Source organism: Psammomys obesus, unplaced genomic scaffold, assembly GCF_907164565.1.
Source record: "Psammomys obesus unplaced genomic scaffold, mPsaObe1.curated_primary_1811, whole genome shotgun sequence".
In the NCBI taxonomy this organism is placed as follows: domain Eukaryota; kingdom Metazoa; phylum Chordata; class Mammalia; order Rodentia; family Muridae; genus Psammomys; species Psammomys obesus.
In genome coordinates, this window is record NW_026596091.1 from 6,791,279 (window position 1) to 6,809,758 (window position 18,480).

Genomic DNA, 18,480 nt, shown 5'->3' on the forward strand with positions numbered 1-18,480 from the left:
TAAAAAGAATTACTTGTTTAGGAGTTGGTAAGATGGCCCAGCGGGTGAGGGCTACCGGGGTACACACCGTGGAAGCAGAGGACAAACTCCGACTGGTCCGTAGCTTCCTGGGTTTGCGTAATGTTTTCCATTCTGTGCTGCAGTGACTGACAGCTGCGTTTATTGGCTGCAGAGCTTAGATTTGGACTACATGTAACAGTGGCAGGGAAAATGGCTTTTATGTTAACTTTATAATTTCTCCTCTATCTAGAAACTTGAGATTTTAGAGAACGGATTAAAATTTCTCAGTTGATAGAGTGCTTGGTATTTAGATTGGTTAGAGAGTCGAAGAATTGGAGAAAAGGTAGAAATACTGTGAAAGGGAAAAACAGTAGGAAAATGTGTAGTAAGACATTTCTCTTTTTTGGCATTTTTTTATTTTGGAAAAATGTATGTTAGATATTGGGGCTTTAAAATTTTTTTTTACTTTTATTATTTTTTTAATAAGTTTTATTTTTTTTATATTAATTACAGTTTATTTACTTTGTATCCCAGCTGTAGCCCCCTCCGTCATTCCCTCCCAATCCCACCCTCCCTCCCACATCTCCTCCCTGCCTCTCTCTGAGTTCACTGATAGGGAAGGCCCTCCTCCCCTTCTATCTGACCCTAGTTTATCAGGTCTCATCAGGACTGGCCACAATGTCCTCCTCTGTGGCCTAGCAAGGCTGCTCCTCCCTCGTATTTTACTTATCAATGACAACATTAACACTTTTTTTGAATTTATGTTTTTTGAGCAGGTTTCTCTGTTTTAGCCATTACTGTCCTGGAACTCACTTTGTAGACGAGGCTGCCCTCAAACTCATAGAGATCCTTTTGCCACTGCCTCCTGAGTTTTGGGATTAAATGTATGTGCCATCACCACCTGGCTATTAGGGCATTTTATGTATGAACTTGTATGAGACTATTAGCTAGTAATTTTTAATGACTTTATTCTAACTTTAGTGCGCTATATTTTGTTTTGCTCTGTTTTCCAGTGAATACGGCTTTGCTGAAAAAGTAGTTGAGGGAATTACTGTTTCTGTCAATTCCATTGTCATCAGAATTGGAGCGAAGGCTTTCAATGCTTCCTTTGAACTTTCTCAGCTCCGTATCTATAGTGTCAATGCAAACTGGGAACATGCAGACTTGAGATTTACTCGTATTCAAGATCCACAGAAAGGAGAGGTAAAAGACTTTTTTCTTACTAAAAAGCATTTTAGTCAGTGATAAATGCACACAGACATTAAAAAAATTACATCCAGGCCAGCTCTGTGGGTGAGGACATTTGCTACCAAGCCTGATGACCTGAATTACATCCCTGAAACCCACATGTTGGAAAGAGAAAACTGACCCCTGCTCAGGCACATGGGTGCTCACACATATGCACACATATACACGCATGCACACAATATCAATTTAAAAAATAAGTAAAGCAAGTGGAGGGATGGCTCAGCAGTTATGAATACTTGATGCTATTGCAGAAGATGTGGGTTTGGTTCCAGAACTCACACTGGAGGACTCACAGCCACCTGTAACTCCAGTTCAGGGGGATCCCATTCCCTTTCTCCTTTGCTGGCTTCCATGCACTGGTGGTGCGCATACATACACACAGGTGCTCACGGGTGCTCACATACGTTCACGCACTTGCACACACACGAATAAAATAATTACATCTGTGATTGTCTGGAGTCACATTCTAGTTGGTTTTCTCTTTTGGACTTGAAAGTATGCTTTTCTATTATCCTAAATCACTTAGTTATAAAATGCTAGTGTTTTAAAGTTTTGCTATATAAATCTTTCACCTTATGGAAGTAATGAGTCCTATCCTACTTGTTAATTAAAAAAAAATTGTCTGTCTCTCTGTGTGTGTATGTGTAAGTCAGAGAACAACTCTGTGAGGTCAGTTCTCTTCTTCCATACTCATGTGGGTTCCAGGGATCAAGCTCAGGTGAATATTTCACAGGGAACACCTTTTGTTCCTTTGTTTTGTTTTGCTTTTGAGACAGATTTCTCTGTGTAGCCTTGGCTGTCCTGGAACACACAGCAGTCTGCCTGCCTCTGCCTCCCCAAGTGCTGGGACCCCAGGTGTGCGCCACCATGGCCCCGTGCCCAGACACTATTTTAACGATGGTTATGGTGCTGCTTGTCATTTAGGCTGTTCTCTAAATGCAGTTGCCGAGAGTCTTACAGACGAGTACAGCTCTGGACATGTGTTGTTGGATCTGATGAAGCATATAAAAGTAGCATGAATATTTTTAGACTCTCACAAAAATTAATTGGGAAGGTGTGTTTTTTGATTTGTTTTCAGAAATATATACTTTTCTCATTTTGCATGAGTGTTCGCAGCTAATCTCTATTTTCTTTTTAGGTTTTGACATTCAAAGAAATAAACTGGCAGATGATTCGAATTGAGGCAGATGCTACCCAAAGTTCACATCTTGAAATTATGTGTGCTCCTGTTCGATTAATAACAAACCAGTCAAAAATCAGAGTCACCCTTAAGAGAAGAGTGAGTAAGCCATCTCTGCCCCATGTTAGCTGTTTGGGTAGGCGGAGCATTAGGGAAGCACAGACAGGAAGTGCTCTCTCAGACAGTGTTGGCAGGTGAGGGGACCCGGGGTGCCGCTTGTGGAACACTAAAGTAGTTACAGCACTCTCCATCTGGTTCAAGTTCTCAGAGGTTTGTATTCTCCGCAAATTGAATAGATTCTTTCAGATTCAGATATTTGTTGAATATCTAATGTCTTAGAATTTCATTTCACAGGCTAGGAGTGTAACTTGTGGTAGAATGCTTACTTAGTATGAATAAGGCCCTGAGTTCAGTCCTCAAATGCAGCTAGGAAAGAAGATTATGAAGAAGTTGAGGAGGAGGAAGAAGAAGCAATTTCTCTTCCTGAGTTTTGTTCGACAATGGTTTTTATTATCAGTGGTCAAAACTTTAACCTTCAGTACATTTTTAAGATATTTCCAGAGGGCAGGCAGGGTGCGCACACCTTTAGCCCAGCACTCGGAAGGCAGGCAGGGTTCCAGTCCCCGTTCCATAGAGAAGCCCTGTTTCAAACAAGCAAGAAGATACTACTGGAAACTCACAGAAATGAAAGGAGCGGTCAGAGCGTTAGAGCCTGAGAGCCCCTGACTGCTGCTGAAGCATCATGAGGAGATGGTACTTTTAAACAGGCCTAACCAAAGACTCTGCAGCATGCCTGTGCTTGTGTCACTGGCACACTGACATAAGCAACTGTGGTAACTCCACAGAAGGGAGGCTTCTCTGAGCTGAACAGAGTATCCCTGAACCTGAAATGTGGGTGAAATGGCCTTTGATGAGTTGTAATTCCTCTTCATCAGGTAGGATGAGTTCAGTTAATAGAAGCAAGTATGGTCTGTCATCTGCACATACGAATCACATACATGTAATGTGTACTTCAGAAAACTATCAGTCTTTTTTAGCACTACTATCTCTAGCTTTGGGAAATAGTCTATCTTACAGGAACTCAATAAATTTTGTTACATTTTCATTTCATTGTGGGAAGGGGGACACATGCTACACTGTGTGGAGGTCAGAGGATGATTGTGTATTGGGGGTATTAGGTCTCTCCTTCCACTCTGTGGGTCTCGAGGATTGATCTCGGGATATCAGTCTTGGTGGCAGGAGACTTTGACTGCTGAGCCATCTTACTTAAAGGAAGGCAGCATCCATACCCACATTTAATCCTACTAAGAACTTTATGCTTTTTATGTAAGCATCATGTAAAATGTAAGTATGTTGTAAGTTTTATTTGTAGATTAATTTCCTAAATCATTTTTATTACAGTTAAAAGACTGCAATGTCATTGCCACAAAGTTAGTTCTAATACTGGATGATTTGTTATGGGTTTTAACGGATTCCCAGTTGAAAGCTATGGTGCAATATGCAAAGTCTCTTAGTGAAGCAATAGAAAAATCAACAGAACAAAGGAAGAGTATGGCTGCTGAACCTACGCAGGTATGCTACAGATTCCCAGAAGAAAGACTGTGTGTAACTAGTTTAAACGATTAGATTGGTGAGTTGGTAATTCCTTTGCATGTTATTGAGCCAAGCATCTTCTTTATCTAAATATGTTACAGTATAACGTCATTTAGGACATGACTGTTTGTCTGGTGCTTATTGTGTTTGGAGCTCTTTGTGTAGGGTGTAGAGTACTGACACTGCGTACTTGATGGTGTAATGCATGGAGGACGTAGAAGTATGTTGAGTCTCCCATTTCATCCTGCTTGGCCTTATTTCCTTGAAACAGAGTCTCTCGCTGAACGTTCTGTTAGGGTGGCAGCCAGCCCCACTAATCCTGTCTCCACCCTCACAGTGCTCGGGTTATAGTGGTGGTGTTCCACTTTTTACGTGAGTACTGCGGACTTGGAGCTCAAGTCCTTGTGCTTGTACATTAAGTGCTCTTATGCACTGAGCCGTTGCCTAGCCCAATAATGCTTTTCAGGAAGTTAAAAAAAATCATTTTTAAACTTTTTGAGGTAAAGGGAAATAGAAATAACAGCTGGGTGTTATAAGAGCAGGTACAGAAGGTTGTTAGCACAAATAGCTAGAACTGTTTGGAGACACGTTGAAGACAAAACTTATGTTAGAATTTGCTCATGGCCAGCGGTGGGGTGGCTGTAGTGAATCAGAAGCCTCAATTTATCTGAAGAAAAAACATTTTCAGTCTTTCCCAGTATTAAATTCTGATTCCTAATATATAAACATCTTTGTAGAAAGGATGTGGAAAATTCCAGTGAGTACTATCTTTGATAATTTTATTAAAGTAGAAATAAATTTCATAGCTTGCTGTTGTAAATTTTATGAAATGTTATAAAATCTTCTTCTCGCTTATTGGTGGTAGAGCTTGGTACCTGGAAGTGGCATCATTTAGGCTTTGGTGTTGTTCATACTGACATTGTTGGCTGCCTACCTGCTTACAAGGGTACATAGGCATCTGTTTGCATGGAATAAACAAGTACTGTGTGGCCCTGCCTTCAAGGGCCGCAGAGTTAGGGAGAGGGAAGTATAACGTAAACACTGCAGTTTCCCATAATTGTTAGAGGAGAGAAGCAAGAGAGAGGGAGGCAGAAAAACGATAGGAGCCCCAAGTTTCAACTGACCTTCTGCAGAATTTGGAGAAGTTTTGTAAGTAACACAACGATGCCATGTCTTAAAAAGTGAAGAACCAAGCTGGGAAAAGTGCTTGTTGAACCATCATTGGGGTCCAGATTTTGATCCCCAGCATCCATGTAAGGCCGGATATAATGCAGGTGCCTTTAGTCCCAGTCCTCTTGTGGCGTGATAAGAAGTGGAGACAGGAGAAACCCTGGAAGTTTGTGTCCAGATAGCCTAGCTGTGAGAAAGAGATTTTGTCTCTTAGATGGAAGGTGGGGTTGTCCTGTGACCTCCACACATACTGGCACACAGAGGCCTGTATCCACATAGCATGCACACATCCTACACTCTGTGTCTGAGATCTATATTTACTAGCTTAACAGCTCTTAATTTCTTCTGACTGCCTGAGAATATGCTTGGTTTAGATGTTACATGTGTTTTTCCATGCTGTGATTGCACTTATCCTACTTAAGAAATGAAAAGCACCCTCTTACAAATGTGCAGTCAGTGATGGATTTGTCCAGGAAGAAAAAGTACTTCTGGGAACAAAACATAGGAAATTTGAACTACTTGCTGCCAGAAATGAATGATTCTCTTGACTCAGTGACAAGAGACGTCCATTAACTTTGCTTTGAGTACGTGTGGAGGGGGAGCTACTATCTCTCAGGAAGAACTGTAAAAGTATTGGGTTATTGGCAGTAATAGCATATGGTGAGCTGTTCTGAATCCAAGCCAGCCGCTTGGAGTTTACAGCACTGAATTCCATTTTAAAAACAAATTTACCTCATTGCACTCCACCCATTGTCGTGAACAAAATTTTACAGCACTTATAGCCAGGGAAACAAGTAAGTACCTACCAAATTGATGGCGAGACTTGCCTCCTTCTGCAAGGTTTGTAATACTTAGCCAAGAGACACTTTCTGAGTTCTCTGGGGAAGCCTAATTTATTTATCTTTACTTTTTATTGTTTTGGGGCTTTGAGACAGGATCTCACAATGTAGCCCTGGCTGGCTTGGAATGTACTTTGTAGATCAGGTTGGCCTTGAAGTTAGAGAGAATTCCATGTGTCTCTGCCTCCTGCGTGCTGGGAGGAGTGTGCCACCATGACTTGTCCTGACAGCCTAACTTTAAATTGAGGAGCAGCTTATGGGACTGCAGAAGGAAAGAATGGGTGGACAAGAGGGACTTTGTACGTGTGTGTGTGTGTGTGTGTGTGTGTGTGTGTGTGTGTGTGTGTGTATGTGTGGCATCTGAGCACTAATAGGAATTTTCTAAGCACAAGTTCAGTCAGACTTCTGACTGCATTATGGATGAGCTAAAGAAGAGAGTAAGCTTGGAGCCAGTTTAGAGGAAGTATGTACATGCATTTTTGAAAATAGCTTGAAAGAAATATCAAGTCAGATTGGAAAGCATCATCTTCGTCTTCTGGAAGTTATGGATAAGGAACTGAGGACTTCAGAATGACAGAATCTTGTTTCGTTAGCCATAAAAAGAAATGCAAAGGAGGAAGCAGCTTTGATTGAAGGGGTGCAGGTAAAGAAAACTAGGTATGTACAGATGTTTACTGAAATTTATTGGCCATACAGTCAAGTTGTATCTAGTTTTCTAGTTTTTTAATGTAAATTTTATTTTTATGTAATTCAGAAGGTGTTTTAAGGCAGTAGAACTACTGTTAGAAAATGCACTATATCCTGCTCATTTTTCATTTTTCATGAGTCTTTTGCTGGGAATACTCAGGTTTGCTTGTGAGATGTGAGTGGACAGTGATAATGTGGTTTGGCCTTCTTAGAGCTCTTCGGTGGCTTCATCTGCACAGCACGTGAAGTCCCCACAGGCTGCGAATGCTTCCGACGTAAGCGATGCAATCGTGAAGCTCTTCAGTGACTTTGATGTTAAGGAGACCTCCCATCATCTGGTGATTTCCCATCTAGATCTACACATCTGTGACGATGTCCATGCAAAAGAAAAAGGTAATCTCATACTACACTATTTTGGCTTTTCTACAAATTGACTATCAAACTACTGTTTGTTATATGTAATATATATTAAAAATATGAAACATTATTTGAATTTGTTTGACTTTAGTAGAGTAGCTAATACTTACACTTACTTAACTGTTGGCTATCAATGCTAATAGTAAAATTAGGTTTTAAAAAACTGAGATTGACCAATGCGGTGGCATATGCCTTTATTCCCAGTACTAGAGAGGCAGAGGCAAGCAGATCTCTGTGAATTTGAGGCCAGCCTGCTAGGATTACATAATGAGACCCTGTCTGAAAACAAGAATAACAACGGCTGAATAAATGTGTGGCATCCTTGCATAAAATAACTTAGATTTGTCTTCTGAAATTATCTACAGATGTTACCCTGTAGTCCATTCATGAGTATTTGCATGCTCTAAGCATTGTAGTTAACCCACCTATCTGTCATGAACCTGTGTTCTAGTAGTATTTTGCCTGCAATTATGTATGTCTGTGTACCAGTGTGTGCCTGGTCCCTCTGGAGGCCAAAAGAGGATGTTGGATCCCTTGGAACTAGAGTTACAGATGGGTATGAGCTGCTGTGTGGGTGCTGGGAATTGAACCTGGGTCCTCTGGAGGAGCAGTTAGTGCTTTTAACCACTGAGCCATCTCTCTAGCACTGAACCCATGTTCTTTGTACGCATAACGGCAACTGTGTGGCTCTCTAACACTGTCCCCTTCTTTCCCTTCCCAGCATTTCATAAGGAAGCAGATTCCTGTTTCAGTCTTCTCCCTATTTATCTTTGCTGAGTAGACTCGGGTAACAGGGCAGGTTCAGATGAGGACTGTGGAGTGATGCTAACATACTAGCTGTTAGAAACTGGGCTAACAAATTTATTGGCAGTGTATGCTTGCAATTGCTACTTGGACTCTGATTTTTGTAAACGTTTTTTAATGGTAAATTCAGTGTTCCTAATATCTCTCCCTTTCCCTTCTTCCCTCAATTCTTTTCCTCTTCCCAGACTCAAATAGACGTATTAGTGGAGGTGCTATGCAGCTCTCTTTCACACAGCTGACCATTGACTATTATCCTTATCATAAAGCAGGTGTGTATAATAATTCATTTAAAATATGCAAATCTTGCTTTTAAAGTGACATATCCAATTATTTTTAAAAATTTAATCATTCGTTTGTTTTAACTTACTAAGAAAACAGATCAAGATATTGTTATTATTTTTCTTCTGGCAGCATTTTACTAGGAGTATAAAAATGCCTTAGAAATGTATTTTGGTTCATGTAGATTATTAGAAACTGTAATTGTTAGAATTTGACCAATTTGGCCTAAGGTATCACTAAATGGTTGAAAACTTGAATAGCATGTTTGAGGCTATGGGTTTGATCCATAGCAACACACACACACACACACACACGTTGGGGACAGAGGGAGAAAGAAATAAATTAGCTAAATAAATAATAAATACATTTTATTTTGTTTTGAGACAGGATTTCTTTGTGTAGTCCTGGAACTAGCTCTGAAGAGCAGGATGGCCTTGAACTCAGAGATCTGCCTGTTCTGCCTCCTGAGTGCTGGGATTAAAGGCATAAATACAAGTTTTAAAACTTATAAAAATTTAGGATATAGCTACCTCTCTGACATGAACTCAGTGGCAGGCTCTTTGATCACCTCCCCGTGGGGGGTGCAGCCTTGCCAGGCCTCAGAGAAAGATGATGCAGCCAGTGCTGATTAGACCTGATAGGCTAGGGTCAGATAGAAGGGGAGGAGGACCTCCCCTATCAGGGGACTAGGGAAAGGGCATAGGGGGAGAAAAAGGAGGGAGGGTGGGATTGGGAGGACACGAGGGAGGGGGCAGCAGCAGGGATACAAAGTGAATAAATTGTAATAAATAAGTATATAAATAAAATTAAATAAAAATTTAGGATATAGGAACATGTATTTGTATTATTTGGTTATTTTTGGCAAATCAAGTCTTTAAGTCAATAGTTTGGAGTTTATCATTTAATGATATTGGAACATTTTTCTATTTTCTATATTTTTTAACTTATCAGTAAATAAGATTTAATAGGTTATTTAATCATCAAGTATTGATATGTCCTTTTCTCCCAAATATCAAAACAAAATAGGATGATTTATTTCCAAATTAAGTAATTTGACCATTGCACCATAGTCATAGAGCAGAATATCTTTCTTTGTTTTGAATTTTCCAGAAGACTTATTCAAAATCATTTATGTGATTCATTCTAGAGTATGAATAATATATACTAATTACTTTCAGTGATAATGGGTGCAGTTAAATCTCAGCATAAATAGTAGTGTTTATAGAATCAAACCAAGTGAAAGAGAGACTATTAAATCACATCTAATAATTTAATAAATACTAACATTCATATTTGTATGGGTTTATACAAACCATATGCTCAAAAATCCCATGTTTTGTTCATTAGCTAGACAGATATAGTGTAAACAAAGAAAATAAAATACATTTTAATTACCACATCTCAAACTCCTGATTTCTTATTTATAGCACCATAAGTTCAGTTTCGTATTTCAGGATTTATATGGTTTTGTTTGTGTTTTTATTTTTTTTTAAATTTACTTCTAATGTGTATATTCATGTTCCATCCTGATCTTGGCCCTCTGCCTCCTCTCCTTCCACCCCTCTCCCATCCCTCTCCTTCAGATTTTGTTCTCTTAACTTTTGTTTGTACCTGCACCTTTTCTAAGTTGTTGAAAAGAAACCTAATCTTGATTTTGTTTTGTCCTTCCAAAACGTCTGTCTATTAATGATTGATATCTGTACTGTGAGGTTTTGTTGTTTCCTTAAATGGTTTGGTAAACATCATCTTATTAGTTTTATGGTTTAGATTATAGTTAGTCACTTTATAAATCTTTGATGAGAGGTTTTTTTTATTTTTTTTTTTATTTTTCTGAGATTGTTTACAGTAGATGTTTGCAAGGTAATGGAGCCCAGTCCTTTAGCTGTGAATTGAGCATTGTTTCACCAAGTATGGGTTCTAGATAGAATGCTGTCTAGATTATTTACTTTGATACTCTTTTCCTATATCTTGCTCTTATTCTGTTAAAGAAGTAAGCTGATTTTTTTAATCTATGTGTGTATATATATATATATATATATATATATATACACATAAAGTATATATATGCACAAAATATGTAAACATATACATTTTAAATTATTTATGCATGTATGTATGCATGTATATCATCTGATATGGTGAGTCTTCCTGTAATCAAAACAAACCAAAACTGACTCTTGAGGTTTCATAAAAAGCATTGCTGTAATAATAAAAAAAAAATCACGGATGCAATGAAGTTCCTCTTGTTCAATTTACAGGAGATAGTTGTAATCACTGGATGTATTTTAGTGATGCAACCAAAACAAAAAATGGATGGGCTAACGAGTTGTTACATGAATTTGAATGCAATGTTGAAATGCTTAAACAGGCTATGAAGGATCATAATGCAGGTTCACCTCCTAAATCTCCAACACGTGCTTCTCCCCAGCACCTCCAAACAGGTATTTGACCTAATCACATCCCATAATATTCAGACAGGGGGAAGGAAGGAGGGGAGAATGAGCATGTATTTTTATAAACATTATTTCTAAGCAAATTTTAAACTCTAAAGATGTAGACAAACAGTTGTATAGACTAAAACACTTAAAAATGGTTTTATTTTTAATAATGTGTATGTGTGTATGTTTATGTATGGGTTTTATGCACCTGAGTGCAAGGTCTGTCAAGTCGGAAGAGGGCATGGGATCCTCTGGAATTGAAGTTACAGGCAGTTGTGAGCTGCATAACATGGGTGCTTGGAACCAAACTTGGGTCCTCTGCAAGAGAACCATGAGGTTTTTACTGCTGAGTCCACTCTCTGCTCCCCAACACTTTCAAGATTAGCATAACCAATAATAGTAATAGCTATATAGAATATTTAGATTTTTAAAAATATTTTTATTTATTTTTATGTATGTGAATGCTCTGTTTTCACCGCATGCCAGAAGAGGACGCCATATTTCAGTATAGATGGTTGTGAGCTACCATGTAGTTGCTGGGAATTGAACTCAGGTCCTCTGGAAGAGCAGTCAGTGCTCTTAACCGCTGAGCCATCTTTCCAGCCTGAATATTTAGATTCTTAAGTGGCTTGTTAATTTTTTACTTTTAACATTCTGAGAGTGGCTTAAAATATCATTAAAAATATGATTCTTGTTTTAAAAAAGAATCATTATAAAAGCCTGCAGTTATATTGCCATGTTTTTAGTAGCTTTTTCTACAGCAGAAGAGTAGCTATGCAAAGTAATTTCATAACAAGTTGAAAGGAATTTTTGTTTCTCACAGAGAAAGAGCCCACTCTGAAAGGGACTCCTAAAACACCTTCAGTATTATTTCAACCATCGAAAGCTAAGCTAATGTCTAGTTCTGTTGTTGTTAGACTCGCAGATTTCAATGTATACCAGGTATGTATTAAATCTTTTCATTATACAAGCAACTCAGTTAATTAGTGCCAGCATTTTTCTGTAACGGTCTAGACTATGAGATACAAATTATGCGGGATAAAAAAGCAGTTCAATGATTTTTAATTATGTGGTTATCTTGCATTAAGTTCTAGTCAAGGGATTAGTACTGCAGGTTGTCACTGTCCAGACTTCCTACACCAGTTACAAGTTTTGCGGTTGCCTAAATTACGCCCAGGTTCAGTGCTGTACTCAGGCCTTGCTACTCTCACTGAAACCTGTCAGGTTCACTTTGATTATAAAGGAAAAGGATTTCTGCCATAGGAATAGTGCATAGGGCACAGCCTGGAGGCCTTCTAGATGCTCAGGCTGTCCACACAGCTCAGTGATAGAGTGCTTCCTTCCATTCAGAAGGCCCAGCACCTCCCCAGCACCGCAGTGCTGTGTGTCCTGTATGCAGGGACTATGCCTCTGTGGTTGAATTCATCTCAGAATAGACTGATGGTGGGTGACCCAACGTTTTCCCTGACCTCTAACTACTAATAGGACTATCAGGTGTGACCAGCCCAACTCACAGTCCTCTGGTTTGCATAAATCTATCAGTTGCCATTATGAATAGGAAGTTATAGTTTCTGGTTATCTCTTGGGAGCAGGAGCAAAGCTCGGAGCACTTCTTGGAGACTGTATTTCATACAACACAGTAGTCTGTGTGCAAGACCTTGAATGTCTTTTTTGCTGTACTCAAACCTCTCTGGGTTCACTGTGCTGTGAATTTACTTTTCTGTGAAGAACTCTGCCTCACGTGTAGTGTTTTACTCAAGCTGTCATCCTTCTACTCAGCCTAATATCACAATCTTCAAAGCAACAAATTACATTTGACCTATTTTTAACAATAAAAACATTTGCCAGGCATAATGGCACACACCTGTATTCCCAGTACTTGGGGAGGAAGAGGTAGGTGGATTGCTGGATTGCTGTGAGTTTGAGGCCAGCCTCTAAAAAGAGAGTCTAGAACAGCCAAGGCTATACAGAGAAACCCTGTCTCGAGAAAACAAAACATTTAGATTCATATAATCTTTTATAAATTGTTCTTGTTTATTATGGTAAGTCTTGTTATAACTAAAAGCCCTGATTATTTTCTCATTGTTTGAGCATACTATTCATCTATTTATTTATTCATTTATTTATTTATTTATTTATTTATTTATTTATTTATTTATTTATTTTCGAGATGGGGTTTCTCTGTGTAATAGCTCTGGCTGGCGTCGACTCAATTTGTAGACCAAGTTGGCCCCAAACTCACAGAGATCTGCCTGCCCTTGCATCCCAAGTGTTGGGATTAAAGGCATGCTTCACCACACCTGGCTGACTGAACTGATATACTGTATTTTACATGAGTTATTTCTGTAAAACTGGCACAATTTTCCAATTTAATTATTTTAAATTTATAATTCATTGGTATTAAATACATTCATAGTGTGTGGCTGATGCCACCATCTATCTGCAGAGTTTTTCTCTGTATCACAAACTCTAAAACTCTTTCGTAATAATAGAGAATCTATGACATATTATAAAGGACAAACTGAAGAGCCATTTTGGCCTTGATTCGAGTCAGTGTCCTGAGTCTGCCACTTATTTATCTATATTAACTCATAATATGCTGCCCTGTTTCTGCGTTTCCCCTTGGGTTATCTAGGTACCAGTGTGCTAGGCTGGACGGGAGGGAATGAAGCTTAGCCTGGTGTGGGTGGGTTAGGTAGTATCTAGGTCTGTGTGAGTATGGGAGAAACAGCCTTCTCTGGAGACAGTTTTCAGTGAAACAGCTCTTTTTATTGGGGGAAAACAAGGTCTGTATAAACGTTGGGGAGTGGGTAGGTATTCAGGGTGAGTGTATATCATTGGCTGCGGCCTGAGGTGGTAGGAATGCTTCATTTGTCTGAATAGGAATTCCAAGTGCTTGCAGGGCATGGGGTTACAGGGAGAGGGGAAGTTTAACCTGAAACCTGGCCACCAGGCTACATGACCATCTCAAGAGTGGCACAGGTGGGGTCGTAAGGCTTATGTGCGCTGGGGCATGCAGGCCCAGAGCAGGGAAGAAGCAGTGCTACCCCTGCCCATCTCAGGGCAACATTTCCAGGGTTTGGACACATCTCGACCTGGCTGGCTCTCCCTGGTCGTATGGCTTTCCTAGCCCCACCATAATATACAGTTACTACGTTTTTTTTTCTTCCTGTCATTTTAAAGACTCAAAATAGTTAAGTTTACCAAAGATGGTGCACAAAGTTGAGTTTATAACTGATAAAAATCTGAGTTGTTTATAGAGTTTTCTGAATGGTTTGTGAATATTCCATTTTAGAAATTATTTTGAACATTTATTTATATATTTAGTGTGCCACTGACAGCCACACCACTCCACACAACACAGCACATATGTAGAGGTCAGAGGACAACTCTGTAAGTGTCGTTTAATTTCTATAGGAGTCAGTTCTGTTTACCATGTGGCTTTCAGGTACAGAACTCAGGCCATCAGGCATGGCAGCAAGTACCTTTACCCACAGAGCCTTCCTGCTGTCCTGGAAGTGATTTTAAAAGCTTGAAAGTGATGTATATGTAGGTTGCAGAAATTTTTTGGAAATGTCCTTTTGGTATAATATAAGCAAACTTGTTTTCTCAGGTCTCTACAGCAGAACAATGTCGTTCTTCTCCTAAAAGTATGATTTCCTGCAACAAAAAATCCCTGTATCTTCCACAAGAAATGTCTGCTATCTATATAGAGTTCACGGAATATTACTATCCAGATGGGAAGGATTTTCCAAGTAAGAGTGTTTACTTTGTTATTGCTCATTCATTGCTGGGTTTTTTTGGATGAGTGTTTTAGGTTTTAATAATTTATGCACAAAATTTTACTTTAACCACTGTGTTTAAGACATATTAAATTTTAAGACATATTAAATTTAAGACAAATTAAATTTTTAATTTTTAAAGATTTATTATTTAAACAGCATTCTGCATGCATATGTGCCTGTATGGCAGAAGAGGGTACCAGATCTCACTATAGATGGCTGTGAGCCACTGTGTGGTTGCTGGGAATTGTACTCAGGACCTTTAGGAAGAATAGCCAATGCTCTTAACCACTGAGCCATCTTTCCAGCCCAGGACATACTTTTTATATGTACACATTTATACCTCACATTTCTACACATTGTTAATAGTTGTTTATATGTCCTTTTTTCTCTGTACTGTGGCATATTTGATGGCAAGAATATTTGGCATTTGTTGATTGATTTTATCTTTGAAGTTTGTGCTTTTATTTTGCATTTTTGTGCTTACTAGAGATTTGTAAAACGAAGTATGAACGAACGTTATTGTAGAAAAATATTCTTTTTTTTGGGGAAAATTCCATTGTATAAAATTCCATTTTATTAGAAAAGGAATAATTTTTTTTTTTTTTTTTTAGTTATAAAAGTATTTTTTCTTGGCTCTTATAAGCTATTTTGGCTTCCTGAAGTTAAAATGATTATATGTTTGTTTATTTGAATATTAAAATTATATGCCTTTGTTTCATTTTATCTGAGTTTTCAAATTAAAGGCTTCCTTTATATTGTGATCTTCATGCATGCATGTCTGTGTGTACAGGTATACAGATGTTTGTGTGTGTGTAGCTCAGAGACAAGTGTCAGGATCTACTTTGAGTTTTTTGTTTGTTTGGTTTTTGTTTTGACCTTTTTAGACAGGGTTTTACTTGTAGCCCTGGCTGGTCTGGTACTCTTACTTTGCACACCATCTAGCCTGGCACTTTCTGTGTAGACCAAGCTGGCTTTGACCTCAGAGATCTACCTACCTCTTATCTCCTGAGTGCTGGGACTAAAGGCTTGTGCCACCATGTTTGACCCATCTTCTTTTCAGAGACAGGGTGTCTCATTGGTCTGGAGCTTGCCAAGTTATGTTAGGCAGGCTGGATGGCTGACCAATCCCAGGGGATCCTGTCTTTCTTTGCCTCTTCACCCGGGGGTTACAGCTGGGTGGATGTGGCTTTTGTTACATGGGTTCTGAGAACTGAAGTCCTCATGCTTGCAAGCTTTTGCCTGCTTCTTTAATGCTGATGTATTTAAAGTGATTACCTTATGTGTATGAGTGTCTGCATGTAAGTCTGTGCACCACCTGCATGCAATGTTTGAGGAAGCCAGAAGGGGGTGTCAGAGCCCCTGGAACTGAAGTTACAGGTGGTGGTAAGCTGCCACCTGGGGACTGGGAATCAAACCTGGGTCCTCTGGAGGAGCAGCTGAGCCACCTCCCCATTCCACTGTTGACTTATTGGTGTAGGTTTTCAGTTTCAACATGAGCTTTTGATGCTCCTGAAACCATTTTAGTTTAGTTTGTTTTTTTTTAATAAAATAAGGAATTTCAGAAATCACTTTAGAGAAAGATCCAAATATTTTATCATACAATTCCTTATTTGCACCAAATTGATGACATCTAGTCCTTTGTTTTCTTGCTTTCCGACATTCTTTGTGAACGTGCATTTATCAGTTGTTTCTCTCAACTACTCCTCTGGCCAAGACGATAGGTGAAAGTAGGTGAGCCATTTCTCAGTGTCTTCTAGGTAATGAAATGGCACAACTGAAACCCAGGCATGGTCTGTCCATTGCTTCCTTCCCATACTGTTCCCCAGAACATTCATGGCAGCCTCCTGTTAGTCATTGTCTAATCTTGTTGGGATCCCTCAATGGTTGTTGTATGTAACTAAAACGTATCATTCTGCAAAGAATTTTTCTTTGGACTTAAGACTAGTTTCCGGGTTGCATAACTCCTTTAAAAAGAAAAAAAAAAAAAGTGAGACAGTGTCTTACTGTGCAGCTCTGGCTGGTTGGCCTGCTGTACTGACCAGGTTGGCCTCCGGCCTGCCCTGTCAGTGCTGGGATGAAGGCGCACACCACTGTGCATCCATCAGCCATGTTGGAAAAGGCCCCACTCACATGGACAGCCTTTGCCTTCATTTCCTCTTTACGAGCTCTCTCCTCAGATAGCCACAGTCCGAGGCGCTGAATTTAAAACTGACAGAAGCACTTCGGAGGCATGGGGTAGTGTCCAGTTTGGCGCATAGAAACACACATAGTAGTCTTGATCTTTTTTAACATGTGCTTCTTTTCCATATTTGATTTGTAGTCTGCCCTTTCTCTAACACTCTGAGCCCAGTAAAGGTCTGTGCTCGCTAATTTTAGATGTTTTTAGGGCCGAGGTATAACTCAGAATGCTTGCCCCGCATATGTGATACCTGGTTTCAGTCCTCGGCACCCCAAACCTGTGACAAACAGAAGGGCCCACCAGAAAAACAAGTAGTAGATCAGAATCTCTGAGTTCCATGGTCATCTGGAGACCCTGTTGGAAACGCCACACGGAGCCCTGTGCTGTGCAGGGTGGACGCTACATCTGCTCTCAAGTCTTTTCTCACCAGAAAGTCCCTTTACTGTAGTGTGAAGCATTCACCTCTGTACTCTACTTCCTCTTAATTCAAAGGCAAACACCTTGGCATCACAACTGGTCTCTCTGAAGGGCTTGAATCACTTCTTTCATTTCATATCTATCTCATGTGTAAAAATTGAAGTGGAATTGGGCCATACTTTATTTCCTCTATGTTCTTGTCCTTAGCATAATTTGTAAAGTGTAGACTTTCAGTGAATCTTTTTTGCTTTTGTAAATTGAATGAAGAGGTGGATGCTGGCACCCAAAATCAAATGGACATCGTTAGTGTTCTTTTCCTGGTTTTCTGCATGTTGGGATTTTGTTTTCTTAATTTGATCTGAATTTTTTTTAATAACACTTTTAAGACTGACTCTGATCTCAGAATCACACATCCATATACCTATTTTCCTGTTTCACTTTTTTTTCACCCAAGGCAGCGTTTCTCTATGTAACATCCTTGGCTGTTCTGGAACTTTGTAGACCAGGCTGGTCTCAAACTCACTGAGATCCACCTGCCTCTGCCTCCTCAGTGCTGGGACTAAAGGCATGCGCCACCATGTCCAGCTTACTTTTTTTTTTTCTTTTTAACACAGGGTTTCTCTATGTATTCCTGGCTGTCCTGGAACTTGCTGTCTGGATTAGGCTGACCTTTGAACTCACAGAGACCCTGCTGCCTCTACCTAAAGTGCAAGAATTAAAGGCATGTGCTACTACGCTGGCCTCTTCACTTAAAACTTTTTACTTTTAATATAGACATCAAAATGGTCTTCAACCTATTTTTAATGCTTCTTGTGGTCAGCACCCACAATACTTGAAAACCTAGCATAGCCTATGACAACATTCACATGCCTGCTGCTTTAAACAGTTTCACTGTAGTTCTCCAGGATGGAGAGAGCACACCATTTCTGCCTCTCCTTCTTAAGACTGTACTTTTCAAAGACATATAGAATTTTTTGCCACCTGCCATGCTATGCCTTGTTTTCATTTTGTGAATCTGAATTCGATTTCACATACTTTTGGTTAGTTTTTAAATTACAGTGTCTTAACAACAGAAGGAAGCATTGTGCTGTGTTTTCCCTCCTACCACCTGGAAACGGAACGGGGGGATGCATACTTACTCTATCCTTAAAAATGTCCTAGTCGTGCTAGGATTCTTGTACTTAATTATCAAGACATTTATGCATATGAGGTTGCTGACTTTAGGCAGGTTTAGGTCGTTAAGATGAATAGCACGCTTGTTCTGTTGGCTGTGGAAGCTTATGTTTCCTTTGGACATCACTAAGTTGTCTTAGCTCTGGAATATAACTTTAATGCTATATGAGTTTTGCTAACAGTGATGTGCCCTGGGTATTGACCATCCCACTAGAATGGATTGTTCCATTCATACTAAATTTTATCACAGAACGGATTGATGGGAGAGGTT

At 39.4% G+C, this 18,480-nt stretch overlaps 1 protein-coding gene across 3 annotated transcripts in view; it reads left to right on the forward strand.

Annotated features, from left to right (window-relative positions):
- Bltp3b (bridge-like lipid transfer protein family member 3B) overlaps positions 1 to 18,480 on the forward strand; it is a 66,972-nt gene that overhangs the window by 30,547 nt on the left and 17,945 nt on the right. For all 3 annotated transcript variants that reach the window (XM_055627835.1, XM_055627836.1, XM_055627834.1), the window contains 8 exons: positions 1,014 to 1,203; positions 2,387 to 2,527; positions 3,830 to 4,000; positions 6,930 to 7,110; positions 8,124 to 8,207; positions 10,476 to 10,658; positions 11,479 to 11,597; positions 14,269 to 14,410. In XM_055627835.1, coding sequence (XP_055483810.1) covers positions 1,014 to 1,203; positions 2,387 to 2,527; positions 3,830 to 4,000; positions 6,930 to 7,110; positions 8,124 to 8,207; positions 10,476 to 10,658; positions 11,479 to 11,597; positions 14,269 to 14,410 — 1,211 coding nt within the window. The remainder of the gene's footprint in view (positions 1 to 1,013; positions 1,204 to 2,386; positions 2,528 to 3,829; positions 4,001 to 6,929; positions 7,111 to 8,123; positions 8,208 to 10,475; positions 10,659 to 11,478; positions 11,598 to 14,268; positions 14,411 to 18,480) is intronic.